Source organism: Oryza sativa, chromosome 1 (genome assembly GCF_034140825.1).
Source record: "Oryza sativa Japonica Group chromosome 1, ASM3414082v1".
Taxonomy (NCBI): domain Eukaryota; kingdom Viridiplantae; phylum Streptophyta; class Magnoliopsida; order Poales; family Poaceae; genus Oryza; species Oryza sativa.
This window is the reverse complement of record NC_089035.1, coordinates 23,570,175-23,597,200: the sequence shown is the minus strand read 5'-3', so window position 1 is coordinate 23,597,200 and position 27,026 is coordinate 23,570,175. Positions and strand designations below refer to the sequence as shown.

Genomic DNA, 27,026 nt, shown 5'->3' with positions numbered 1-27,026 from the left:
TCTCCAACCTAGCTCCTGGATTATGGATTAACACTGTATAGCTCATGACTTTAGAAAAGCCAAACAAAAAAGATCATAAGCTAAGCTTATAAGCCTAAACAAAAGAGGGTCTACTATGGTCCTTGAACTTTTGCTTCGGGATGAATTTACCCCTGACGTGAGCTAGTTTCCAAAGAACTCCATATAAAATTTGTTATATACTCCGTACTAGCTTTCTATTGGTTCCTGGATCGACCTAAAGCGTCATATGGACTTTGGCATGCTATCCTTATATGCAAGATCAATATTAATATGTTAATTTTACCCTTATATGTAGCACAGAGAAACAGAAAGAAAAATCAAAGGCAAAGGCAAACCAGAAAAAAATTACGGATCAGACTGATCATGTACGTATGCTTTGGTTGGATGCATAAATAAAATAGTCACTCTCTACAGATTGATAATACTTATCATTTTTGAACAATCCAAATTGATAATACTTATCATTTTGATTGTCAAACTTTAAAACTTTGACTATAATTACATCTAAAATATTTGTATAAATTGGTCTTAAAAATATTTTGATAAAATCATATATTTATTGATATTTCCATATATATTATAATAAAAAGTCATACTCACAATTGTTTTTAAAGATGGTGTATCTATTCATCTATCTATTATATTATTAAAATAGTTTTGAAAAGAGGCACCACGTTCGCTGTGGGGGCAAGAAATTCCCACATTAATCAGAGAAAAAGAAAAGAAGAGTCCAAGTAGAAATACAATTCACAAATAGCTGAAATTCATAATTAAAAATAAGCAATATTGAAATAAGTGTCCATATAAGAACCCAATACGAGATTAATCAAAATTCGAAATAAAAATAAAATAAAATCTAAAATTAGAAAATAAAAGGAGAGCCTAGGTAGGAATATAATTTAAAAATAATTGAAATTCGGAATTAAAAATAAGGAATATTAAGAGAAGAGTTTATATAAGAACACAATACGAGATTAGTTAATATTCGGAATACAAATGAAAATGAAATCCGAAATTAGCAAAAAGAAAAGAAGAGTTCAAGTAGGAATATAATTTAAAATTAACTGAAATTCGAAATTAAAAATAAGCAATATTGAAAGAAGAATCCATATAAGAACCCAATACAAGATTAATTAAAATTCAGATAAAAAATAAAACAATATCCAAAATTAGAAAAATTAAAAGAGAGTTCAGGTAGGAATACAATTTTGAAACAACTAAAATTCAAAAATAAAAAATAAAAATATTAAAAGAACACTATACGGTATTAATTAAAATTTGAAAAAAAATTCTGAAATTACAAAAAGAAAAAAAATTCAATTAGGAATACAATTAATAAATAACTAAAGTTGGTGATAAAAAAAAGGCTATTGAAAAAAAAAGACCATCTAAAACACATGATGAGGTAAATTAAGGGCGTGTTTGCTTGCTGCCCTCAGATTCGCGCCTGGCTCAGGCGTCAATCTCAGGCGTCCGATTTCGGTCGCCTGCGGTCGGATCGACCTGCCTGAGCAACGGTCTCCAGGCGAGGGCAGCAACCAAACAGCCCCTAAGTAACAAGCCTATAAAAGAGTAGAGTAGTGGCGGTTGATACGACATATAAAAATTGCTAGTAAAACACCGAATAGAATGCTAATGATGATTAAAAGGAGGGACGACAGGCATGCCATGAAGCAAACGGGCAAGGCGGTTGCCGGGACTTCTAAAAAGTAAAAAAAATAAATCCCATTTATAATCATATTCTATTTTTAAAATCTCAATGATAATAAAAAGGAGAAGCGGCGGATGGGGTGTATAGGAGTATAGTTGCAGAGCCGCCGACTGTTGGCAGGACTTCTATAAAATAAAAAATGAATTCCAACGATAGTTATGTTCGATTTTTAAAATCCCAATGACAATAAAGAGTATGCGGCGGATGGGTCGTAGAGGAGTATAGTATATTAGTATCATCGTTTGACGTGACTTCTAAAAAATATAAAAAATAAAACCCAACAAGATAATAAACTCTAAAACTACAGGTCCAATTTTAAAGGTTCGAAACTTCTAACAAGTAAAAAAACCAAATGATAATCATCTTCAATTTTAAAATCTCAATGACAATAAAGAAGGGAGACATCGGGCGAGCCATAAAGGAGTACAATGGGAAAGCCGCTGGCAGTTTAGCGGGACTTGTAGAAAGTAAAAAATGAACTCGAACGATAATTATGTTCGATTTGTAAAATCCCAATGATAATAAAGTGAAAATACAATGTACGGGCCTTAGAGGAGTATAATGGCACCGTTTGACAGGACTTCCAGAATTATAAAAACGAAACCCAACGAGACAATAAACTCAAAAAACTATAAGATCTAATTTTCAAAGGTTTCAAGGAAAATGAATAGAAATAGTGGTAGACCGAGCAAGCAAATAAAGAAGGATATGACAGAAGTAAGGGGTAGTAGCTGGTGTGACTTTTAAGAACTATATAATTAGAAATACGGAGATGATACGAGAATAGCTATTTGTCGAGGAATGATCCTCTCTAGCGGGTGATCGTGAGATCCCCCTTTTGTGAGTTCGGCCGGGGGAAAAGGTGCGCTTGACGAGATCGTTTATCCGCCCTGAGTGCTTCGAGATCGTGCACGAGTGTCAAGATTATACAGGTTCGGGCCGCTATGGAGCGTAATACCCTACTCCTATGGATGGGATTTATGGTTGAGTGTTACAAAGGTTCCTAAACTCCGGAGAGCAGTCTCGCTCTTCTTCTCCTAGGGTTTAGGCCTACTGGGAGTCATCCCCCTTTCTCGGTGGGTAAGGTCCTCCTTTTATAGTTCAAGAGGATACCACATGCACCGCTTCTACCTACTCTATCACGGGAGGGGGACCCACTCTACTCAGACCGGACCACGGTCTGTGCCTTCGCCCGGAAGCTAAGCGGCCGTCCGTCCTCGAGTGGGACCCAGCGCCACCTCCCGCCTGACACGGGGGACAGCCCTGTCATTCCCTCTTAAATGAACGAAGACTTGTGGCGGTCCTTCTCACGTGGAGGGAGTTCTGGATGATGCTTTGATGGGACGGGGCATACCTGCCTCCACTCCGCCGGGTACAGGGGCGAACGTGGGGGCACGGCTGCCCGTCCGACCGGACGTGACCAGCGACAGGCCGGTCACAGTCTGGTCACGCCTGATTGACGTGGGTCAATCGGGCCGCACCGCACGTCCGCCCTTACCGCATTAAATGCGGTGAGGGACGGTTGGGGCGCCGCGCATTGATGGCGGTTCAGCCTGAGTCTCCTCCCCGCGCGCTCCCCTCGCCACATGGTAGCTGGGCGAGGGCCTCGGGGCGAGGCAGCGCGAGGGCCCAAGGGGCGTGACGTGGCACCCCGAGGCCCCCTGGCTGCCTTTGCGTCTTCCAAGGTGTGGGGGAAGGGCTAGGCTGTAGGGCCACGTGGCTGGATGGGAAGGTAACTCCCCCGTACTTCGCACACCCCCGGGCCCATATCACCGACACTATTTAATAAATTTTAAGTAAAATCATACTGAAAAATATATGATTTTGTTTAGGTGCTAGCCGCGCAATTGCGGGGGCCACCCATCTAGTTTTATTTTATTTATTTATTTTTACTGGGCCACCTACATGATTAGGCCCATAGTTGAAATAGCCCGCCACGTATAAAAGTAGGGGCGCAGGTGAGGTGAGCAAACGAGATTATTGTGCTCGCTTATTTTCTTTTTTTTCCCGCTCGCTGTTGATAGGTATGTTGTCTACACTATTATGACCCGAACATATTATATTGTTAGGGGACTAGTGGATGGTATACACGAGTAGTACTCCCTTAGTTACTTTTTTAGTTTTCTTAATGACATCATGTAACACCCTGAAAATTCGACTAAATAAAATGAAACCCGAAATTAAGTACTTTCAAAAACTTTTAAATAAATTGCATTATGCTGATGTTATTGGTTCTTTTATTGTGCATTGTGTTAACTAAAATAGAACATAATGGATAAATAAATTTTTGAGTGAAAATAAATATTATACCAATTATTAAATACGGTAAAATATAAACATACATGGATCTAGGGCAATATAAATATTGAATAATATTTAATTTGGGGAAATCACATTTGATTCTTAAATTAGTCACTCAAATGCTTTTGGGTGAATACAACAAATTTTCTCAAATTATAAATCAACCAAAACCCTAAAATGGGGGAAAATAGAGAAATTAGAAATGTATATAATAAAAATAAAAATATGTCCAATATTAAATTTGAATACAAGTTACATTTGAATAACTTAGAGTTTGTGTATTTTACATTGTGGCAAAATAGGAGGCAGTAGTTTATTTAGTTTTTAGAAGAGTGATCCTCAAAATTAGCCACGTAAGCGCCACATCATCCAAAACCACCATCTAAACCACCGAGGGACCTCATCAGCACCGGTTTCGATAGTTGAGGGACCCGTTGTATCTGGTTTTCGTTGACAAGTCAAGGGACCTCAGATGAACTTATTCCATCTAAATAAGGTCCCAAGACTTAGTCAGGCTGAGTGATGGACATGGGCCCATTACCAGGCCTAGCCATTGCCCAGAATTAAATTTGAAAATATAATGTTCATTCATTTTTTTTCCCAGGAATATTCGGGATGCAAAATTTTTTACAGAAATATAACGTCGGTCTCGCTCAACCATTGCGCGAAAGTGACGTGGGAATGATGCTGCGGGCGGTACGCGCGGTAGAGGCGCGAGACTGCGCGGTTTCGCGGAATGGAAGAGTGAGACCGAATGGTCTCGCAAAATCAAACAGCGACATTGTCCAACGGCTCGATTTGATTAGTGATTAATTACTTAATTAATAATTAACTAATAATAATTAGCGATTAATTATCCTAATTGAACCGGTATCGCTCCGCGAGACGTCCCTTTCAATCCACTCAGTCTCGCTATTCCAATCCGTGAGACCGCGCGGTCTTGCGCCGCTGCCGTACGATACCGCCTGCGACGTCATTCCCACGTCACTTTCGCGTAACAGTTGTGCGAGACCGACGGTATATTTCTGTAAAAAAAATTTGCATCCTAAATATTCGTGAGGAAAAATCGAATGAACATTATATTTTCAAATTTAATTCCCGGGAGTACCTATGCGTATTTTGAAAGATTTGTATGATCATATCACACATATTTTTAATATTTGGATTAAAATTCAATAGACACAGTAAAAGGCAAAAAGCAGATAAGAAACACCATAATGGACACTAAATTATCATTTTAAGAAAATGACCAAATCCAATATAAATTTCAAAACTTACATACGAAGATTAAAAAATTACACTGTAACTTACGAAAGTTACAATGTAAGTTTCATAAATTACACTGTAACTTACAAGAAAATACACCGTAAATTTGAGTGAGAAGAAAATACAATGTTGGCTTGTTTGGTAACTTGAGGGAAGGGGATTGAGAGTTTACACGAGGGAATTTATAATGAGATTAAGATGGGAATTTGATTTTTAATCCCAATGTCTTGTTTGGTGGATGTGATGGAAATTGACAGGGAGTTTAGTTGGAGATTAGCTCATTAATAAAAACGGATGGCTGAGATTTGCTTAGACAAAGTAAAGGAGGAATTTCCTCCCAATTACCTGCCCCTACCCAGGTATTGAAAAGGAGGGAGTTTCTTCCTCAACTCCCCATCCCAATCCCACCAAAATTCACATGTGTCTCAACCAAACAAAACACTTAATAGCCTCATCCCTCTAAACTCCCAATCCATCTTAAAAACTACCTCCAACCAAACGGGCCGTGTAAATTTGAGTGAGAAAATCGAGTGGGAGATAAAAAAATATTTGAAGTGAGATATAGCAAAATCGTTGCCTACATGCCTACTCCCCATTCCCCAGCGTTAGGGTTCCAGGCCGCGACTTCTCCGGGCCAGTGGAACGAAGTTGCCGCATCAATCGACAAGGTAAATCCATGGATTTGGATGATGGATCTGTGGTTTCGCCTCCCATTTCTCCTTCCTCTCTTTCAACATGATTTGCGAAGCTCATCAGTCGTCATCGTCTCCATATATATCGCACAGGTTGTTGAGATGAGAGCAGCAGCGCCACCAGCGGACCCAACCGTGGTGATGGCTTCGTCGTCGCCGGAGAAGAAGCATCCACCTGGTTGTGGCTCTCGGGACTCCCAGCCCATCGCTTGCACGGACGATCCCCCCTTGTCTGAATCCCCAACGACGGACCTAGGCTGCCACGATCCGCGCGAGGAGGACGCCGACCACCCGGCACCACCCATGGGCAGAGGTGTATCCTCAATCCTCTTGCTTTCATGTATGCTGTGTATGCATTTCCTTATACGATATCGATCATCACCCAATGCACTAATTCAGACTGCATTCAGATTCCGACTTTTGTCCCATTGCTCTTTTTTTAATTTTCAAAAAACACCACATTGGCTGTGTACCTTTCGGTAGAGGCCGGAGATATAAATCATTTTAATTATCTGGAAAATTCAGATTCAGACGACATCTTTGCCTCAACCAACTCAGACAATATGAATATGTTGATCGGTGACATCGACGAGGATAGTGATGATGATGGTTACGTAGACGAGGAGACAACTTGCCCAGGTAACATTACTAATAATCTCAATAGAGAGCTTCGATTCCAGATTAAAAGATGAACAGATACTATCGCTACATTAATTTCTCAGGGCAGAACTTCACGAAGGAGCAGGAAAAGGAAATAATGCGCAAGTGGCTGGAAACATACGACAAGAAGAATAGAGAATTCATGGTGGCGTGCGAGGAGTTCCAAAAGCAGGGAGGAGATGAGACGAGTGCTTCTCGTCCGGTATTTCCTTTTAAACCGCTCCCCGAGACAACAGATTTTTGTATCACCAAGAGTTTATGCTATCACCGTGAATACAAGACCAATGATACTTCTGAGAGTAAGTGTGTTTGTCTAAAGGATTCATTAGTTATTAATAATATTGTGTGCTACCAAAGTATCAATATGTATTTGTAATGACTTATCTTTTCTTTTAATTGTTTGTAGCTGCATCCACTATTGGGTGGCGTGAACCCAAGGAGATGCTCCAGATCTTCTCAAAGAAGTTGTCCAGCTCCATGTCCTATCCTATTAGTGTTTACGGAATCTTTGCAGTACGTGATTACTTGGACCCTTTGCGGAATTATGTCTTCAACCGTACCAGAGATGATCCTGTCATAGTTGAACAGGTAAATACAGTCTGTTTTTAGAAGTTAAGTTATATATCTTGGCTGAAAAAGATACCCTAATATGCCTATATATATTATATATATGAATGCTAATAAGATTTTTGTTTTTCTTGGATAGGCTGAATGTAGTGTGTTACCAGATACATATTTTGACAATTTGTTTTATTTTCTTAAAGACATCTTTTGTATGGTCTATCGTTAGCATTGTTTCAAAATATATTTTTGTTTCTTTCAGTGCTACATTTTGGTATAAGTGCATCACTGTTCGCTGCAACTGTAGTACATTCTCCTGTCATCCCTTATATTTTGGTTACAATTGATCTATTGTTAAGTCTTTTGGAAGTATTTTGATGTAGAGATTTTCTAGTGTGTTAATTAAGAGGTATATATAACACTATGAGATCTATATCAGTAGTGCTCATTATGTCACAGTTACTATATCAGAATTTTTATTATACATGATGCACATTTTTGTATTTCTTTTTGTGATTGTACTAACATGCTGATGGTGTCCGCAAAAATATTAAACTTTGTATATACCATCAAGTTTGTGCAAAATTTCGGAAATGTTGCGCGCCGGGCGCCCGACGGCAGAAGAAAAAATCGGGCGCCCGCGCCTCCCGCCGTGCCTACTAGTATAATGCTAAGCATTTTAAATAGCTTTAAAACGATTTTTCTTCTAAACTAATTATCCAATTTATGATCCGATCATGTTGTTGTATTTATTGTAATTAAATCTTTACAAAGATCACACATGATTATATTTCGATAAAAAAATATTTTAGCTTTTTTATTGATATTTTTTGAATGTTGCATATAATCTCTTTTGATGCTTCAACCAGTAGTTTTACGATGTTTCAGCTAGTGTGCTCGAGATGTTTCACTATATACGGATCAAATGTTGCAGTGGATTTTGATATTATGGAATACGCCGTTGCAACAAATCATGCGCATATTATGGAAACCCTCTATTAAGGGAATCCGTTTCATTTTTTGTTCCACGAAAAATGTTTCACCTAGTGTACTCGTGATGTTTCACTATGTATAGATTAAATATTGCAGTAAATTGAAACATTCTTTCGTTATTTGCTGAAACATTATTTTTATATAAGGTGAAACAGTACCCGATTTAAACGATTGAAACATTTTTGATCTAACTGAAACAATTCCGATATACTTGGTGGAACAACGTGCAACATATAAAAATAATTCAATAATAATTTAATTTTTTTCATCGAAATATATCCATGTGTGGTCTTGTTTTAAAGATTTAATTGCAACGAATTTAATGATGCAATCGGATCATGATTTGGATAAATAAATTAAAAGAAAAAATACTTTAAAATTTGCTTACAAAACATTAACCACCCCTACCACACATGCAATTCTGCATGCATGCATGCAGGCATGCATATAGCTCGGGAGAAGTAGCATGCATGCATGTAGGAGAAGTTGCATGTAGTAGTGGCTGCGCGCTATCAATGGTTAGGATTTAATCCCTTGATCCGATGGCTGCGGCGGGTTTCCTATTTTTTTTGCTCCTGGATTGGACGCCCGATCCGTAGTTCTCTCCGCAAAATTTGCATACCATCCTATTTATTTATTAGTATGCATATCCAGTTGAGTTTATTCTATTAGAATACTTTTAAAATATGTATTTATATGTTCTAATTAACACACTTAAAATTGCTTAAGCTCCAGCTTTGGGTTCTAACGAGTCCTTTTAAATTATAGGATCCCTTCACATTACCTCTTTGCAGCCCTTGTCGAGGAATGTATGTGATAGAATATGCATTGATTGAGGTTGATCTTTGGGTGAAATGGAAGGTGGAGTATCTAATGACAAGCAATTACTATCCGCGTATGTCGAGATTTTTGCCCGTGGCGTGTTTAATAAGGAGATGAGTGGGCGGATATTAAGTGACCATTGCTATCTGGACACACACTACATGTATCTTTCACGGAGTATTGAAGCTGTCATACAAGTATCCACAGAGATTGACAGTAACGATCCTCGCCATGTGAAATTCACTGCTTTCTGTAGTGGTTTTGACAATGAGATTTTGCTGTTCAATGGGAAATTCTGTAAGGACAAGTCTTTCGAGCACATTGTGGCAATGAAGTCCAAGGGAAAACTGGTTGTTCGCTTGGAGTTTGAGGGATCCCTGTTTTGCTGGACTTTTAACGATGGTGATCTTGGAGCTGTTAATTCTCCCGATGATTCAGTCCTGAAGCAATTTCATGTCAGGGTGGTCTTTTCTCCAAAACAATGTGTACCACCAACCTACAATAGCTTCTTTTTGTGGAGAAGAAGCAAATCAGTACAAAAGGCTTGATACAATGTAGCACTTGTGTTAAGATGCTTATCTGGGTAATAAACTACTACACCCGTGCTTGATGTGACCAGTGCTATGCTTGGTTCAATGTCAGCTGTAGTTTCTGCCACAGAAAGAACATTAAGCAATAAAGTTTCTGGTCCACTCGAGCAAGGAAGATCTTCATCAACATGTTTCCAGCTTGGAGCTATGCAAGTGTCAATTTGCTGATCAAGAATATATTTCTTGCACGTAGAGTTATTCAGATTCCTGCTTTATTTAGTTGAGTCGTTAGCGGCAACATTAGCAAGTAATTAGTATTTTTACTTGACTAGAAAATATGCCTGTGCGTTGCAAGGGTAAATGCTATTTTAATCTTATTATTGTTATACGGTTTAATTAAGGTAAGTTCACTACGGAATACGCTTGAATATATATTCTTTTAGAAAATCAATCATGAACTATAATTAGGAGTCCGATCATCTCAAGTTAGCATTCGAGTTTTTTTAAAGAGATTTCTTATACGACTCTTTATGCATTTCCAAAAGTGAACGAACTTAAAATCTGACTCAAATATAAATATGTATTTAATAAAACGAGCAAACTTAAAAATTGACTTATACACGGATGACGTACCAAAGTATCGATAAAAACATTTTCAATTTTTATAATAGTAGAGATTAGCCTGTTGTGTATTCGTCTAAGTTAGTATGGCCTGTGGGCCTGCATGTTAATTAGTTGGCCCGTGTGCTTGATTGGAGTTGGCCTGTGCGCCGTCATATATATGTGTGTCTAGCAAATTAGCACTACTAGAAAAATCATTTTTTAGGTGGCCAAAAATCATTTTTTCAAGCGGGGGAATGGTCCATCTGTATACAAACGATTTTCGATGGCGGCCTAGTCACCCACCTATGAAAATCTTCTCAACGAACAAAAAAAAATCGCCGCCACCCCCACCTGTGCTCCTACCCACCTCCGGCCGATCTAGGGTTAGGATTTTGGGAGGGAAAGAGAGATGAAGGATAGGTGAGGGGAAGCACGACCGCTGCAAGGCCGCCACCGACGCTAGTGGTGGGGGCGCTGCTGCCGCCACTGCCCTCCCCCGGCCTCCCTCCGGCCGGATCTGAGAGGGAGGGGAACCGCCGCCACCGCCGCTGCCCTCCCCCGGCCTCCCTCCGGCCGGATCTGAGAGGGAGGGGAACCGCCGCCGCCGCCACTGCCCTCCCCCGGCCTCCCTTTGACTAGATCTGGGAGGGAGGGGAACCACCGCCGCCCTCCCCCCTCCCCCCTCCCCCCTTCGGCCAGATCTGGGAGGGAAGGGAGGGGAGCCGCTCTGAGTGCCGCCGCCCCCACGCATCACCGTCACCGACCCTGCGTGTCGCCCTGGCCGTCCCCGCCACTGAGGGAGAGGGAGAGGATAGCTGAGGGCTGCCAAGGGAGAGGAGAGGTGAGGGAGAAGAAAGGAGATAGGACTTAGGAAAAAAAATTAGCGATGTGGCTCCTATTTATATGCCACGTCAATTTTCGCAGTCCGCCTACAAAAAATAAAGGGTATTTTTGCAGGCATACCGCTTAAGTGGTCCGCTTGCGAAAATAGAGTTTTGCAGGCGGACAACCATCTCATCCCACGGTTGTCATTTTCGCAAGCGGTCATTTAGCTCCGAGAAACCTACCCGCCTGGAAAAAAAATGACATCGTCGGGAAAAAATGGTTTTTCTAGTAGAGTAGGTCTAGGAAAAAGATTGGTTTTTATGTGAGTTCGAGTCGAGCGATGGCGATCCCATCTTTTTTATATGCTATTGAAGATTGCTGAGAAATGTCACGTGCACTTGGCATGTTATCCTGGTATGCAAGATCAATATTAATGGAGGATCTCCTGGGGATGTTCTTAAATGCAACGTAGAAGTAGAACTGTTGGCCATATGCTTTTAATTGTATAGACGCAATATCAAGTTTAAAGTATGATTTTTTGTACAGCGGGAGGTGCACCTGCTAGTATTTCTTTTTTTCTTTTTTGACTGAAAAGTTATAGATGGCTTGAGAAGTATATGTCTGCTTGTGTGAACTGCACTGTACATTGGAATTGGTGTTCAGAAGACTTCTTGTTGTGTTGATAGGACGACAAGAATGTTAAAAGAAATGCATGCACTGCTACTTGTTTGATTGGGTTCATACTGTCAATATCATTTTGTTATATCATTTTGATCTAGGTTCAACTTATTTGAACTGCGGATGGTTGAATAAAGTTGTATGATATTCTGGGTTTTTTTAGTTTTTTAATTAATTTCTTGAGTTTCTATGAATTTTATGGAATTTTCTATGAATTTTCAGAAGTTTTTGTCGTTCTCATAAAATTTTCTTATGGTTTTTAAGGTTTGTTTTTGAACTATCTTATTTTTCTTATACTCATTATAGATTTTTATTATTTTTAAGCACATATGTTTTCTTTTTCCTACTATCTCTTTGTCCATTCCAAGTCCCAAATTGTATATGGGTTTTTTCCTCCCGTGGGAGTAGGTTCCCCTAGGTGTGGGGTGTCTCACAGGGAAAATCCCCTTGGGGGACTATTTTCTCGGGTTTCTTCTCCCGAACTTTCAGACTAGCTGGCTCAATCCCCTCCAATTCCTTTTTCACAGAGATAAATCAAACAAGATATAAGAAGAGTGGGAACTAAAAGGCGTAGGAGTGCGAGAATGAGATTGCCTGTGCATTAACCTTTTGGCTAATTGGCTTGCTTCGATTGTTTTGACATCCTACCCCATTTTTATTGACTCGTATAATGCCACGTGTTATGCTAACAAGTATTCCCTCCGTCAAAAACAAACCAAGCACATATGTGATATATCTATCCAGATTCATTGTATTAGGATATGTCACATCTATGTCTTAGGTTCTTTTTTTATATATACAGAGGGATAGGGTTGAAACTGGTTCGGATAGTTTCTGTCCGTCCGGACCATTTTTCAGATTTGGATAGTTTCGGTTGGAACTATCCGGAAATTCTCGGATTCGGAAACGAATTCGAATTTTTTTTCTCGGAAACGAAAATGAATACAGTAAGGGTACTATCTGTTAGAATCGGAAAACGGTCGGAAACTATCCGGAATTTTTTTCGAATATCTGCAGACATTGAGCAAATTTTAGAAAAAAAATACGTATATATACATAACTTTTTGGCAAATTTTAATACATGAGACCCAAAATTTGTGTAATTTGCTGATAGACATCGAAAAAACGTGTCATGGCTGAAAGACATTCTAAAAAACTGGTAATTTGCTAGATGACACTTTTGGCTCAATTGAAGAGATGGATTCCAAAAAAGACGAGAATGCCCCTTTGACCACATGCTTCAAACATGGTGTTAGAGTAAAAATTTGGAGATTATGCAACCCTACATTTGCCATAGCCCAAAGTACATCACTAGCATACACCATATTTCATTTTCATTCTAGTCTCGGCTCAAAAAGCTTTTGACCCTAGGGTCATTATTGTCTTTTTGAAAAATTTCTCTCTCCGATTAAGTTGGAAGTGTCCTCCAGCAAATTTCCATTTTTAGAGTGTCTTTCAGCCGCAACACGTTTTCACGATGTCTATCAACAAATTATACAAATTTTGGCTGTCATGTAGCAAATTTTGTCTAACTTTTTCATACAGAATCAAATGAAGACAAACTTTATATCAACATTGTAGAGCTTGATGAGATCTACAACTTTCTTATTGACTATTTTATTATTTGGGTTCATTTAAGGGTCTAAATATTCATTATAATATACCATATTATTTTTTACAAAATCTCAGATCTACAATTCAAACGACATCTGATGGAGATGTGTTCCATATCAAAGTTGTAGAGCTCAACGGGATCTACCACTTTGTAGTTTATAGCATTTGTATTTGAAAGCATTTAAAGTATAAAACAAACATTACAAGTTTCGAAGATGTGAAATAAAATAAATAACATCTCCAGTTTATACAATGGTAAGTAATTAAGTTATACATCTAGTAAAAGGTATTGGGAATAGAAAATGATAATTATTTTTTGCATATGGATCTCTTAGAGGAACAACCATGAAAATCGATTTTCACATATGGTTGTGGGACCATCTACAAAATTGACGATATAAATGTTGGAGATGTTAAACTAAAATAATAAGCGATATCTCTTCCTTGATCAAGAAACTCAATTTGAGGGGTTTTTTATATACCGGCAAATATTCACTACCGTATTCATTCCATCTCGTATTCGCTCCGTATCTGTATTCGATAATATTCAATTTTATTTCCGTATCCGAGTTTTCGATTCCGATTCCGATTCCGAAAAAAAATATGAAAACGAATATGATAAAGCTAGTTTCTGTTCGTTTCCGATCAGTTTTCATTCCTTGGGAGTGTCCATTCTTCACCGTCGCGGAGATAAAAGGAAAAAAAAAAGAGGGAAAGTGGAAACGCCTTCGGGGAATACGCTTCCCTTTCCATTCTGCGTTCTCTCCACCGAAAACCCCCATGCACCGCAAGCTCCCGCCATTACCTCCCCTCACACTCCGCCGCTCCTCCTCCTCCTCCTCCTCCGCCGCCGCCGCGGCCTCTCCTCCACCGCCGCCACCTCGCCGTCTCCCTCCTCCGGTTCCGCTCCGTGACCTCCTCGCCCACCGCCTCCCGCCCACGCCCACGCCGGACCGGCCTCCCCTCTCGCGGCCGCATCCTCACGCCGACGTCCTCCTCCGCGGCCGACGCCCGGGCTGCGACGCCTCGCCGGAGAGCCTCCACCTCGAGGTCGTCAAGAGGGGCCTCACCCATGACCTCTTCCTCGCCAACCACCTCGTCAACTCGTACGCCAAGGGCGCGCGCCTGGACGCCGCGCGCAGGGTGTTCGACGGAATGCCGGGCCGGAACGCCGTTTCTTGGACCTGCCTCATCTCCGGGCACGTGCTGTCCGGGCTCCCCGAGGATGCCTTCCCGCTGTTCCGCGCCATGCTGCGGGAGGGGCCGGGGTGCAGGCCTACGTCGTTCACCTTTGGCAGCGTGCTCCGGGCGTGCCAGGATTCCGGGCCGGACCGGCTGGGCTTCGCCGTGCAGGTCCATGGGTTGGTCTCTAAGACAGAGTTCACTTCAAACACCACGGTGTGCAATGCCCTGATCTCTATGTATGGCAGTTGCTCCGTTGGTCCGCCGATCCTGGCACAGCGTGTGTTTGATACCACTCCAGTCAGGGACTTGATCACATGGAACGCCTTGATGTCTGTGTATGCAAAGAGAGGGGATGCAATTTGTACGTTTACTCTGTTCAGGGCTATGCAGTATGATGATTCGGGGATCGAGTTGAGGCCGACAGAGCATACTTTTGGGAGCTTAATCACCGCGACATATCTTTCCTCATGCAGCTTGGGCCTGCTTGATCAATTGTTTGTGAGGGTGCTCAAATCTGGCTGCTCAAGTGACCTGTATGTGGGCAGTGCTTTAGTAAGTGCATTTGCGAGACATGGCATGCTTGATGAAGCAAAGGACATTTATCTCGGTCTGAAAGAGAGAAATGCAGTTACTTTGAATGGTCTGATAGCTGGTTTGGTCAAGCAGCAACATGGTGAAGCGGCAGCAGAGATTTTCATGGGAGCAAGGGATTCCGCTGCTGTCAACGTGGATACATATGTTGTGTTGCTTAGTGCAATAGCTGAGTTTTCTACAGCAGAACAAGGGTTGAGGAAAGGTAGGGAAGTCCATGCACATGTGCTCAGAGCTGGACATATTTATAGGAAAATTGCAGTTAGTAATGGTCTAGTTAATATGTATGCCAAGTGTGGTGCCATTGATAAAGCATGTAGAGTTTTTCAGCTGATGGAAGCAAGGGATCGGATTTCATGGAATACCATTATCACTGCTCTTGATCAAAATGGATACTGTGAAGCAGCAATGATGAATTACTGTTTAATGAGACAAAATAGTATAGGTCCATCAAACTTTGCAGCAATTAGTGGCTTAAGTTCCTGTGCTGGTTTGGGACTTTTAGCTGCAGGCCAACAATTGCACTGTGATGCTGTAAAATGGGGACTATATTTAGATACCTCTGTTTCAAATGCTCTTGTTAAAATGTATGGAGAATGTGGGCGGATGTCAGAATGCTGGGAAATTTTCAACTCTATGTCTGCACATGATGTAGTTTCTTGGAATTCTATCATGGGTGTTATGGCGAGTTCACAAGCACCTATTACTGAATCTGTACAAGTTTTCTCCAATATGATGAAGAGTGGTTTGGTCCCAAACAAAGTGACGTTTGTTAACTTTCTAGCTGCTTTGACTCCATTATCTGTTCTTGAACTTGGAAAGCAGATTCATTCTGTCATGCTGAAGCATGGAGTTACAGAAGATAATGCAGTAGATAATGCACTCATGTCATGCTATGCAAAGTCAGGAGATGTGGATTCCTGTGAGCGGCTGTTTTCTAGAATGTCTGGCAGACGGGATGCTATCTCATGGAATTCAATGATTTCAGGGTACATCTACAATGGACATCTGCAGGAAGCTATGGACTGTGTTTGTCTTATGATGCATAGTGAACAAATGATGGATCACTGCACCTTCTCCATTGTACTGAATGCATGTGCTTCTGTGGCAGCATTGGAGCGTGGAATGGAGATGCATGCTTTTGGTTTAAGGTCACACTTGGAATCAGATGTTGTGGTCGAGAGTGCTCTTGTTGATATGTACTCCAAGTGTGGAAGGATAGACTATGCTTCAAAGGTATTTCATTCCATGAGTCAGAAAAATGAGTTCTCATGGAACTCCATGATTTCTGGTTATGCGAGACATGGTCTCGGAAGGAAAGCTTTGGAGATATTTGAGGAAATGCAAGAGAGCGGAGAAAGTCCAGACCATGTCACGTTTGTGAGTGTTTTGTCTGCCTGTAGTCACGCTGGTTTAGTTGAAAGAGGCCTTGACTACTTTGAATTGATGGAGGATTATGGTATATTACCTCGGATTGAGCATTATTCTTGTGTTATAGACCTTCTTGGTCGAGCTGGGGAGCTTGATAAGATACAGGAGTACATGAAAAGAATGCCAATGAAACCAAATACTCTCATATGGAGGACGGTATTAGTTGCTTGTCAACAATCAAAACACAGGGCTAAGATAGATCTGGGGACAGAAGCTTCAAGGATGCTTTTGGAATTAGAACCTCAAAATCCTGTAAATTATGTTCTTTCATCTAAGTTTCATGCAGCAATAGGAAGGTGGGAAGACACAGCCAAAGCCCGGGCTGCAATGAAGGGAGCAGCAGTGAAAAAAGAGGCCGGTCGCAGTTGGGTAACCTTAACTGATGGAGTTCATACCTTCATTGCTGGTGACAGGTCACATCCAAACACCAAAGAAATCTATGAGAAGCTCAACTTTTTGATTCAGAAGATAAGGAATGCAGGTTATGTTCCACTGACAGAATATGTTTTACATGATCTTGAAGAAGAGAACAAAGAAGAACTGCTAAGATATCACAGTGAAAAGCTTGCGGTTGCTTTTGTTCTGACTCGTTCCTCCTCAGGTGGCCCCATAAGGATCATGAAGAACCTTCGGGTTTGCGGAGATTGCCATACAGCTTTCAGATACATTTCTCAGATTGTTGGTCGGCAAATCATTTTAAGGGATTCAATCCGATTTCATCATTTCAAGGATGGGAAATGTTCTTGTGGGGACTACTGGTAACTTGTTTATACTGCTGGTACCAGGAACAGGCTTTTCCTAACTACACAAATTTGAGGTTTGGGTACTTGATTACTAGGTACATGGTTTTCCTGGACTTTTCATATTTGAGGTGAATATCACTTCTCACCAGGTACCTATCATCCCTTAACCGTTGGGTACTAATAGTTCATTTCCCTTTCTCCGAGTAAGTTGCTAATGGTTCTCTACCTGATGAATACTTTAACCTAATAAATAGTGTTCACTTGACTTCGATTTATACCGAGTGTCAAATATGAATACTGACATTGTTGGTGTGGTTTGCTGTGATATGCGACTCAGAGCTTTAGAGGTCTAGTAATTATGGCTAGAATCTATGCTAGTCTAGAGTCATTATCTTCCCGTAGCAACCCAGAGAAGACTATTTGTGAGACATCAATGACCTGTGTGAATAGCTAGTTTTAGTTAGGCTGCTCGTCACCAGGCCACCAATTTTGTAGGCATGATTATGTGTTTAGTACATTATGGTTTGGATGTGTCAATTGTACCATTTTAATAATTCAATTTCTTACTTTAGAAATGATCATCTAACTTAATAAAAACCAGGCTCATTTCAGATTCAGCTGTCGTCACATGAGTATTTGGCAAAAGTTATAGTTCAATTTGAACCTTTTACGCATTAGTCTAGGCAAGCTCTTTAGAATTTATGTAGACCTTAATCAAATAACCAGTTTATACTTATCCATGAGAAAAACTCAAGTAGATAAGCAAAGAAGAAAAACTGAAAAGTGGATTTGACATTCATCAAAAACTGACAGGCCATCACAAATGCAGTCAAGTATATAGCAATGTGCAAGATTGATCTTTCTATATGTCGGATAAAAGAAGATACATTGTACTTCATGCTTATACAGAACAATAACGTCAAACATCCGCGATCAGTCCAAATCCACAATCCCAAAATTGGAGAGAAGGATCTTCACTTGTTGAACAAAATCCGAGCCGGTTGCGTACTCTGTTAGCATCCCTACTGCAAACCCAAACATAGCCCATCTGCGAGATTTTGATGATCAGAATCACCATTAGTAAACAAGCAAATCTTACCCTATTCAACAAAACACCGAACCTAAGTCTAGGTCACCCTGCTTTTATTTATTTGTTGCAACATTTTGGTCAAGCTGGCACACTCGACATGTTTTACCAGTTGTAGTTATGAGTGATTACACAAGAGGAAATTGATATGACGGTTTGCAGTAGCCATACTAGGGCTAGTTCTTACCCACTTTGAAACATGTTAGAAACAAATCAAACTCAAGACTTATGGGCTATGGCTATTTGAGCGCATGCTGTTTGTGACAACCTAACATCACGATCATTCTGTATTTCCGTCTCACCAATTTGCAGCTAAGTAGGTCAACAGGTATTCCTGTTTCATGAACTGATTACTCGATTTCATCGCCTAATTTCTAACAATCATGCAGATAATCAAGAGAATTTTTTTCATTGACAAATTTGTTCCTGAATCTTTTCAGGGGGGGAGCAGGGCAAACGTACCTTCCATTGGAAATCTCATTCTTGCCCAAGAACCCAAAGAAGGGACCCTGGTCAGCCTCGTCCAGCTTCTTCTGCTTGAAGTAATCCTGCAGATCCTTGGCCACCTTCCTCTGGTACTCCAACGTCACGGCCCCCGCCGCCGCGGGCGCCGCCACAGCCACCGGCGCCGCGGCCTGCTTCGGCTCAGGATCCTGCGACGGCGGCGGCGACGACGAAGGCGCAGCCGGCTTCACCGGGGTGGGCGGCTGGGACAGCGTCGGAGGTGTGGACAGAGTCGGCGTCTTGGGCGGCGGCGACAGCGGCGGCGCGGCGGGTCTCCTGGGCGCCCCCTCCGCCTTGGAGCTCCTGATCACGGCGAACGACGACCGGCATGCCCGGTGGCGAGGAGGCGAGACCGCGACGGCCGCGACGCCTCCCACCTTCACCTTGATGGAAGGGATGGAGGGAGCCAGAGACATTGCTTCTTGTCTGCAAGGGAGAGAGGAGGGGCTTCCCCTTGCTTTGTTCTTGGAAGGAAGGAAATGGAGGGAAGGAAATGCGTGGAGAAGGTTTGGACACACGCACGCGGCCCCGGTGTGGATAAGAGTGTGTGGTGGTGCCCAACTGCCAAGCGAGAAGCGAGTCTCCAAACAGAGGTGGTGCAAGGCAGCCAACGCCTCAGCTGAGCTGCAAAGTTTGGGGTTGTGTATGATGGCGAGTTTGTTTGGGTTGTGACTTGTGAGGCTTTCAGGGACTCGACATGGGCGCAGCACGTTCAGACATTCTGCTCCATCCGATTGTCCCTGTCAGCCCGTGCGAACTTGTCATCTGATCTGCATACTATACTGGAAGTGATGTGTGTGGGGGTTGGGGTGTTGATTTTGCATGGGCTAATGCTTCCTTCGTCCTAAACTATAAGCCGTAATCAATTATTGAACCATTTTAAAAAAAGGTTATTTTATAAAATTTACCATAGTATTTTTTTATACTCCTGCTCCCATTTGCTTGTCACCATTAACTTTGACTAACAATAACTTATAAATTATCGGTATATATTTTGTTAAAAGAGAATCGTACGATTATATTTTACATGCAGCATACTTCGGTGATATGCCATATTTCAAATATATACAAATTTGTTGCCAAAAAAGTGGGGTTGGTCAAAATATAAACATGAAGGAAAAGTGTCTGATAATGGAGGAAGTATATGCGCCACCTGGTATGCGAGTGGAATTCAGTTTGGGCTCTAGCCTTTTTGCAAGTGAAAAAAATTGCAGTCAGTATGTATCCTGAGAGACTGTCAATTTTGTCCTTTCTTTTGGCCAATTTTTTTTATGTTTACCTTCACTTGGTGTTGTGCACTTGTGTCTGTGTAGAGCGTGCATGTTCTTTTCACCAAGTACTTCGTATAAGTGGTTCTTGACTAATGTACTTATTAGTAAAAATGACTCGTTTAAGTTTAGCTAGTTGAGGAACACCTCAATCTATTGTTGGAGCACATAATTTATCCAAATTGCTAGAGACCAACGCTCTTTTTCTAGGGCCTTTTCCCCCCGCTTTCTGAAGAATGAATATTCGCATGGCACATAATGGGTAACGCTGTAATTATTTTCGAAGTGGAGCCATGGAGCCACGTTTTCGCTGCTCCACCTCGACAGTACAAATTTTTGGAGCGATTCATCCCGCTCCGCTCCAATTTTTGGTTAAGCTCCAGCTTTAGGTAGATTGGATCTAGGAGCTGAAGTTATACCAAACAGGCCCAACATAACCAAAAGTACATGATCCTTCTTTACAATGGCATCACTCAGCCATCAAGGCATTAACATAACAACTTGAACAAAAAATGTCAACAAATCCATCAATTAACATGTGAGAGAAGCAAAACAATATAGTAGAGATCCAACATCCCTTACAACACTAACTGGACAGACTTGTACGGAAATAGTACATTGGAACTTGAGAGCACCAAAGTGAAGGGAAAGAAAGGCGAAAACAAGAAATTGAGCAGTTAAGATCTTGATATGGTACAGTGGGGAATCAAAACTGTAACCCTAACGTGTGCAGATTAGCTAAACACAACCACCATGTCACCAGCAAATAATTCAGCAAAAGGCATAAGATCAACCATGACTCCTTGTCTTGAATCCACAGGTATCTTACCCTGATCGATGAGAAATCACCAGCGCAAGCATATCTAGCCAGCAAAACTTCAGCTACACGAGAAGCATCGATTCCATTGCCGCAATGTACAGGCATTAAACCTACTGAATCACACACTCACATTTCCTGAAACCCTCATTTTCCGTATCATCGTCTGACAAACCTTCATCACTGTTGAAATAATCACCAAAAGATCAGACAGTGTTACAGCTATAACAAACCATAAGTACAAAAACATCGTAATAAAGTAATATACGTTGAAGGTTAACTAACAAGCCTAAAGATGTTGCAGCGATGAAGAGAGATTGTAAAAGTAGCCCAAAGTTTCAATAAGCACATAAACAATCAGCATTAATTAACATGAGGGGACTAGTCTGATGTATGAATAAGTGAGTGCAAATCATGTTCCTCCGCAGAACAAAAAAAAAGGTGAGTGCAAATCATGAACTCAATAAATTTTCTGCAAATACACCTGACATAAGGGGAGGGGGATAGGATTTTCATACTGTACCTAGCTTCAAATTCCCTTATCTCAAAAAGCTCTTTTCCACACGTATCAGTCCATTGAACTTTTCTTCGTTCCATGCCAGATTTCAAGGTTTGGACCTCTTCCAGTGACTCTCGTGGCTCTTCACCTTCACTTACCACTATACAGTGCTCTAAGGAATCCCTTCTTGAGTTGCTCTTAAGGCAACCTTTTTTCTCATTTCCAGTTAACGAACCATTAGTTCCTTCGTTTGCTGAAGCAGACGACTCTTCTGACGAACTCCCTGATGTATTGCCTGAACTCAGTTTTGGAGGAGACGCCCCCTCAAGCCCAGCAGCTGCACGGCCAAAGCAGATAAACGGGGCACATTTACCAGGAGCTTGGTCTTTCCTGGAAGCCAGATGATACACCTGCTCAGCTTCCCGGTCGACTAGTCGGTACTGATTCCACGGGGATACCTTGACAGGCTTCTCTTCATCTTTCCTCCCAAGAAGCAGAAGGGCAAGGCCATGGCTGTACCCTGAAGCCGACGACGAGAAAAAGCCCCCTCCTTCCACAGCCAGCAGCATTTTCACTGCTCATCAAGGAACCATAAGCTACAATATCGTGGTCTGCTTGAGGCACCTCCTCTTCATCATCTAGCACACTACACAGCAAATGAAAGCAAAAGCAAAAATCAGATTCATCCCCTCACAAAACTCACAAATTTGCAATCAATATAAATATATATATAGGCTCCACTATCCTACAGAATCACAGTAATTGAGACTAAGAGATAGATTAGCTCCACAGCTCTCTTTTGTCAAATGGCTAATGGCATCTACCATCTGATCTCGGTAGCGAGCAATTAAAGAAACGGCCTACATTTGTTCATAGACATCTTTAACTCAACTAGGTCTTCGCTCTCCAACCAAGGCCCCTATCAATTATTGACTGCTAGCACAGTCAACAAAAGGTTTCCAATCATATCTACAGTTTCCATCTTTAGTCGAGCCAATAATTGCTGGCCTGAAAAGAACTAGTTACTGCCTAAACAGCATCACACGCCCACAAAGTTCCCCCCCCCCCCAAATCGAATCGAAATCCGGAGACAAACTGCTATCAACGAAACCGGATGCGTTAATCGGGGCAAAAGAAAAAAAAAACATCACAGGTCCGGACGGATCTCCAATCTACGGCGGGTGACGAAGTGGCGGCGGCGGCGAAGAAGAAGAAGAGGAGGGATGGGAGGGAGAAGAGAGAGCGAGAAGAAGAGAATGCGTATACCTTCAGCTTGATCCGAGTCGAGGATTGGGTGTGGGGGGAGAGGCAGGCTAAAGTCGCCCCCCTCCTAGAGACCAGCTTCGCGCGCGCGCGCGACGGGGAAGGAAGGAGGGGAGGGGAGGTGGAATGCGCTGTGGGGTGGCTCCGGGGGGGGGCCTGCTTCGCCGGAGTCCGGCGGTGGGATGGCGGCGGCTGCGGCGGCGGCGCAGATCGGGAGAGAGAAGGTTGGCGAGAGAGAGTGGGGAGGTGTGGGAAAGAAGGAAGGAAGGAAGGAGAGAAAGGGGGGGGCGCGGGGGCATTTTGGTCGTTCGCCATTTTCTTCACAGACTTTTTAAAAATTCCTGACGCCCACTGTACTGCACTCTCTCCTTTTCCGTCCAAAGCGGGTGGGTGATCATAGCCTCATAGGTAAGGGTAAAACGGACATTTCTTAAGTTCTAACTCAGAGGGGTTTCTCCTAAGTAAAATTGAATTGATGTGGTTTTGATTTAAGAGAAAATCCATAAAATGTCATCGACTAATCCTAGAAATGCCATCAATAAGCGCAACTTCCCGAAAATACCATTGTACAAGCCTTTTTCTCCCAGAAATGCCATCGCCGTCAGCCTACCGTTCATTCAACACCGTTACAACCATAAATTTGACCAAATTACCCTCAGTTCAAAATATATCCTCCCAATCCACGGTAAAAGAAAAAAAATGGCGCAACGGTCGCGCGCGAGAGCGCGAGGGTCACAGGCGCCGGCGCGAGGGCTGCATGAGCCGACAGCGAAGGGAGAAGCACCACGCCCGCACGCCGGGACGACCACCTGCACGCCCGCAGCGCCGGCCATCCACCTCGTAGCCGATCCAGTCGGGCACCGCACCTCCATGGCCGTAGCCTTCGTCGACGGCAAGCACCACCATTCTTGGAACAAGGAAGAAGAAGAACAAAACGATAAAAAAAAAGAAAAAGAAAGAAAAATCAAAAGCAGCACGCGTCGCGCCATCGGGATACCGCGCTCGCGCCGCCAGGCTGCCGCAAACTCGCTCGGCTATCGTGCCATGCGCCTATGCCACGCGGTGCCCGCGCCGGAGCACGGTCTCCATCGCCTGCGCTTGCGCCTGACCGCCGCGTGACGACATGTTGTCACCGCATGGTCGCGCCCCACCACGCCTCATCACGACTGTGCCTCCATCGTCGCCGACCGCGTGCCGCTATCAACCGGCCGGGCCAACGATGGCATCTTCCCGGCGTCGATGGAGGGGCGGAACAGCGCCCGCACCGCACGAGAGAAGGCGGCGAGCGGCGACGCGCCTGGCGGCTGGAGGACTGGCGGTGCACGGCGGCGCCCCGCTGGCTCCCGGCGGACTAGCGGACGGCGGTGGTGGCTGGCACGGGCGTGCGGCCGTGCAGGTGGAGAACTGGAGACTGGATATGGAGGATTTGGGATTTTGGGTGGAGGATTTGGAATTTGACCGGTTGACTTAGGGTTAGATTTTATATATGCTTGTTAAATGGGCTTTAGTATTATGGGCCAAAACGTCTAAAAAGTCTAAAATTAGTCCTATATGCAGTAAAGTCGAGTCACCGTGGGGGTGAGGACGGGGAATAGTTCACCGTCCCAGCCCCCGTCATCCTTGATGGTGAGAGGTTTGTAACCATTTCATTCTCCATGGTGAATACATATTAACCATTCCCGTCACACCTAATAGGTGAATTCACCGCGGGAAAAGGTAAACAGGGCCCTATTACCATCTCTATATGTGACTCATAATAGTGTAAAAGCTCATCAGGTCTTGGGTCATGGGGTACCATCTCTACTGCTGCCCCCCTCCACACCATCATCACGCGTCAGTGTGTCACGTGACTCACCACCTCCTCCACACCAAACCCAATCCCAAAAAGCCAAAAAAAAAAAAACCCCAAAACTCCTCCCGAATTTGACCAAAAAACAGCCAAAAACGCCACACGATTCATTTGAAAAGGGCACGCACCCCTCGTATACACCCACCCGTGGAAAATTAGAGAGAGAAGAGAGAAGACGAGGGGGAAAAAAATCACAAGAGAGGAGGAGAAAAAAAAATCGCAGCAGCAAACCCTCCTCCTCCGCCATCCGCCGCCTTCCCTCCTCCCCCACGATCTCCGGCGGCGGCGGCGGCGATGGCCCGGAAGAGGAAGACGGACGCGGCGCCGCGGCTGGACGAGGCCGACCGGACGCTCTACTCCACCTTCTGCGGCGCCGCCAACTCCCTCTCCCAGCTCTACACCCAGGCCATGGCCCAGCAGAAGCTCTCCTTCCAGGCCGGCGAGCGCCACTCCCTCGTCCGTACACCTCCCTCCCTCCCTCCCTTTCCCCCCATCTCCCCCTCCACCTCTCGCGGTTCGGTCGTCGGGAATTCGATTGGTTCCTTGGCTTCCGCCTCCGCGTCATGTTATTATTATTATTATTATTATTATTATTATTATTATTATTATTATTATTATTATTATTATTATTATTATTATTATTATTATTATTATTGTTGTTGTTGTTGTTTCTGCTGTATGGATGAATGGTGGAGCGTGGAGCTTTGACGATGGTGGTGGGAGAGATTTGATTAATTCATTCGTTCACTCATACATCGTCATTCGGAATCTTATGGTGGATAAGTTCGTCTGATGTGCTATATCACTAGTAAAGGATGCAATGTAGGAATCGTTTGGAGATGTCTAGGGTGTATCTTTTTTTTGTCCTGATGGAAATTGGGTGGCTTTGCTTCGACGATATAATCCTAATCAAGAGTAGTATAGTATAAACTTTTTGTTTGGTTCATCCTTTATAGGTAGATGGTGAGGATATCTACAAGATAGATAAACAAAAACTTCACATTGAACTTGGTAACAACCTTTTGGGACTCGTATTTGTTGGTCATAGAACATGATAAGATTTCTCTTCTATCTACGACGCCATAACCAGTTAAAGCATTGTCAAGTGCTTGTCTAGTCGAACTTAAAGTTGCTGTCATGGGATAAATTGCATGAAAATGTACTTTTGTTGATTTCATTTTTAATTGTGCAGGAAAAACTCCACCAGTGGATATTGAGAAAGCATGAGGAAGAGTCGAGGCTCACGGCGGCTGATATAATGTCTCATATCCAGGTTCAACCTTGAATTTCCTTACCTTATGGTTCTGCCTTGTTTTCTATTAATAACTTGAGTATGAACTAGCTTAGAAATGCAGATTGTATCATCCATCTCAAACTTTAACAGATAGTTTTCTTTCCCGTGAAAAAAAAATTACTTCTTTTATCTTTTGGAAGCGAGTTTCAGGCAACTGTTTGTGCATTGTCATCCAAAACTAAAACAAGTTTTTCTAACTTACAACCCATGCTTCACAGAATAAAATTTTATGAAATATGCCTCTCATTACCATGAGATGGGAGATATCAGAGTTTGATGGGAATCAAGTTGTGTTCCATCAAACTTTGTGAAGCATGAACTTGATAGCCAGAATGTTTTGATAGCTTTCCTGTCTAATATGTCTTGCATCTGTTTCGAACTTTGTTTTAGTCACTGATATACACATTTTTCATCTTTGACAGCATGAGTTGGATTATGGAGGTAATGATCCACATGTTTCCCCCAGAGTACATCAGCATAGTGCAAATCCGTTTGCAAACTCAAGCATCCAACCCTCAGCTGGTTCCTATGGTCAAGCAACAGTAGGATTTGCGCCTAGACCCAGCATCAGTGATCAGTCAAAGAATACAATTTTCTCAAATGCTTTATCAAGCCCGGTCCGTCGGAGCCTTCAGAGCTATCATTTAACCCAAGGATCTGGTAATGGAGGCCGGAATGCAGAAACAAACTCTGCAGGACAGAATAGGGAGACCAACTCTGGAGGCTCCAATGACACCTCAATGGACATGGTTTCGGACAGCGCTGGTAACGAATACTACTGAAGTGGATTGTGGTGAGAAGGAATACTACTGAAGTGGATTGTGGTGAGATGAATACTACTGAACTGGATTGTGGTGAGATGCTGCATGCAAAACCAGGCAGCAACACAATACCAGTGTTGTCTCCTGTTGCTGTATGTTATGTATTTTCCTAAAACCTTATCATCTGTGCGGCCTTGTAGTCACAGATGAAATGGTTCTCTTTAAGGCTTTTAAGCTTTTGTATTTTCTATTTTTGTTGAAGCCTGATTGGAGAGAAATCAAGTTGTTCGTGGGTTCCATCAGGAATACTTTATATCCAACTGTGTTCGTGACTTCGTGTTAAAGATTTTGAATGTAAATGAAAATTGCATTGTGATATACTGATAGCCGGTTGATGCAAGTATTCTGTAAAGCATGGAGACCTGGAGAGAGGAAGCTGTGCTTGGCCATCAAAGCC

The 27,026-nt window shown here is 42.6% G+C and overlaps 4 protein-coding genes and 1 pseudogene across 5 annotated transcripts; 3 read left to right on the top strand and 2 right to left on the bottom strand.

Moving 5' to 3' along the window:
* The first annotated feature begins 5,869 nt into the window (after positions 1–5,869).
* LOC107276616 (uncharacterized) lies at positions 5,870–9,645 on the top strand (annotated as a pseudogene).
* A 4,383-nt stretch (positions 9,646–14,028) lies between these two features.
* On the top strand, positions 14,029–19,298 carry LOC107277967 (putative pentatricopeptide repeat-containing protein At5g09950). 2 transcript variants are annotated; one of them, XM_015766800.3, is made up of 2 exons: positions 14,029–17,355; positions 18,755–19,298. In XM_015766800.3, the coding sequence occupies exon 1, from the start codon at positions 14,058–14,060 to the stop codon at positions 17,244–17,246; it is 3,189 nt and encodes a 1,062-aa protein (XP_015622286.1). In that variant the 5' UTR covers positions 14,029–14,057; the 3' UTR covers positions 17,247–17,355; positions 18,755–19,298. The 2 variants fall into 2 exon arrangements, with proteins under 2 accessions (XP_015622286.1, XP_015622285.1); XM_015766799.3 differs by having other exon boundaries at positions 14,029–17,376.
* LOC4324453 (light-harvesting complex-like protein OHP2, chloroplastic) lies at positions 18,066–19,328 on the bottom strand. Its single transcript, XM_015766802.3, has 2 exons — positions 18,777–19,328; positions 18,066–18,275 (listed from the first exon to the last, which is right to left on the bottom strand). The coding sequence occupies exons 1-2, from the start codon at positions 19,232–19,234 to the stop codon at positions 18,161–18,163; spliced, it is 573 nt and encodes a 190-aa protein (XP_015622288.1). The 5' UTR covers positions 19,235–19,328; the 3' UTR covers positions 18,066–18,160.
* Positions 19,329–20,587: 1,259 nt separating this feature from the next.
* On the bottom strand, positions 20,588–22,915 carry LOC4324452 (uncharacterized). Its single transcript, XM_015767527.3, has 3 exons — positions 22,669–22,915; positions 21,427–22,048; positions 20,588–21,086 (listed from the first exon to the last, which is right to left on the bottom strand). The coding sequence occupies exons 2-3, from the start codon at positions 21,969–21,971 to the stop codon at positions 21,017–21,019; spliced, it is 615 nt and encodes a 204-aa protein (XP_015623013.1). The 5' UTR covers positions 21,972–22,048; positions 22,669–22,915; the 3' UTR covers positions 20,588–21,016.
* A 1,712-nt stretch (positions 22,916–24,627) lies between these two features.
* On the top strand, positions 24,628–26,947 carry LOC4324451 (uncharacterized). Its single transcript, XM_015766975.3, has 3 exons — positions 24,628–24,970; positions 25,707–25,787; positions 26,231–26,947. The coding sequence occupies exons 1-3, from the start codon at positions 24,809–24,811 to the stop codon at positions 26,588–26,590; spliced, it is 603 nt and encodes a 200-aa protein (XP_015622461.1). The 5' UTR covers positions 24,628–24,808; the 3' UTR covers positions 26,591–26,947.
* The last annotated feature ends 79 nt before the right edge of the window (positions 26,948–27,026 follow it).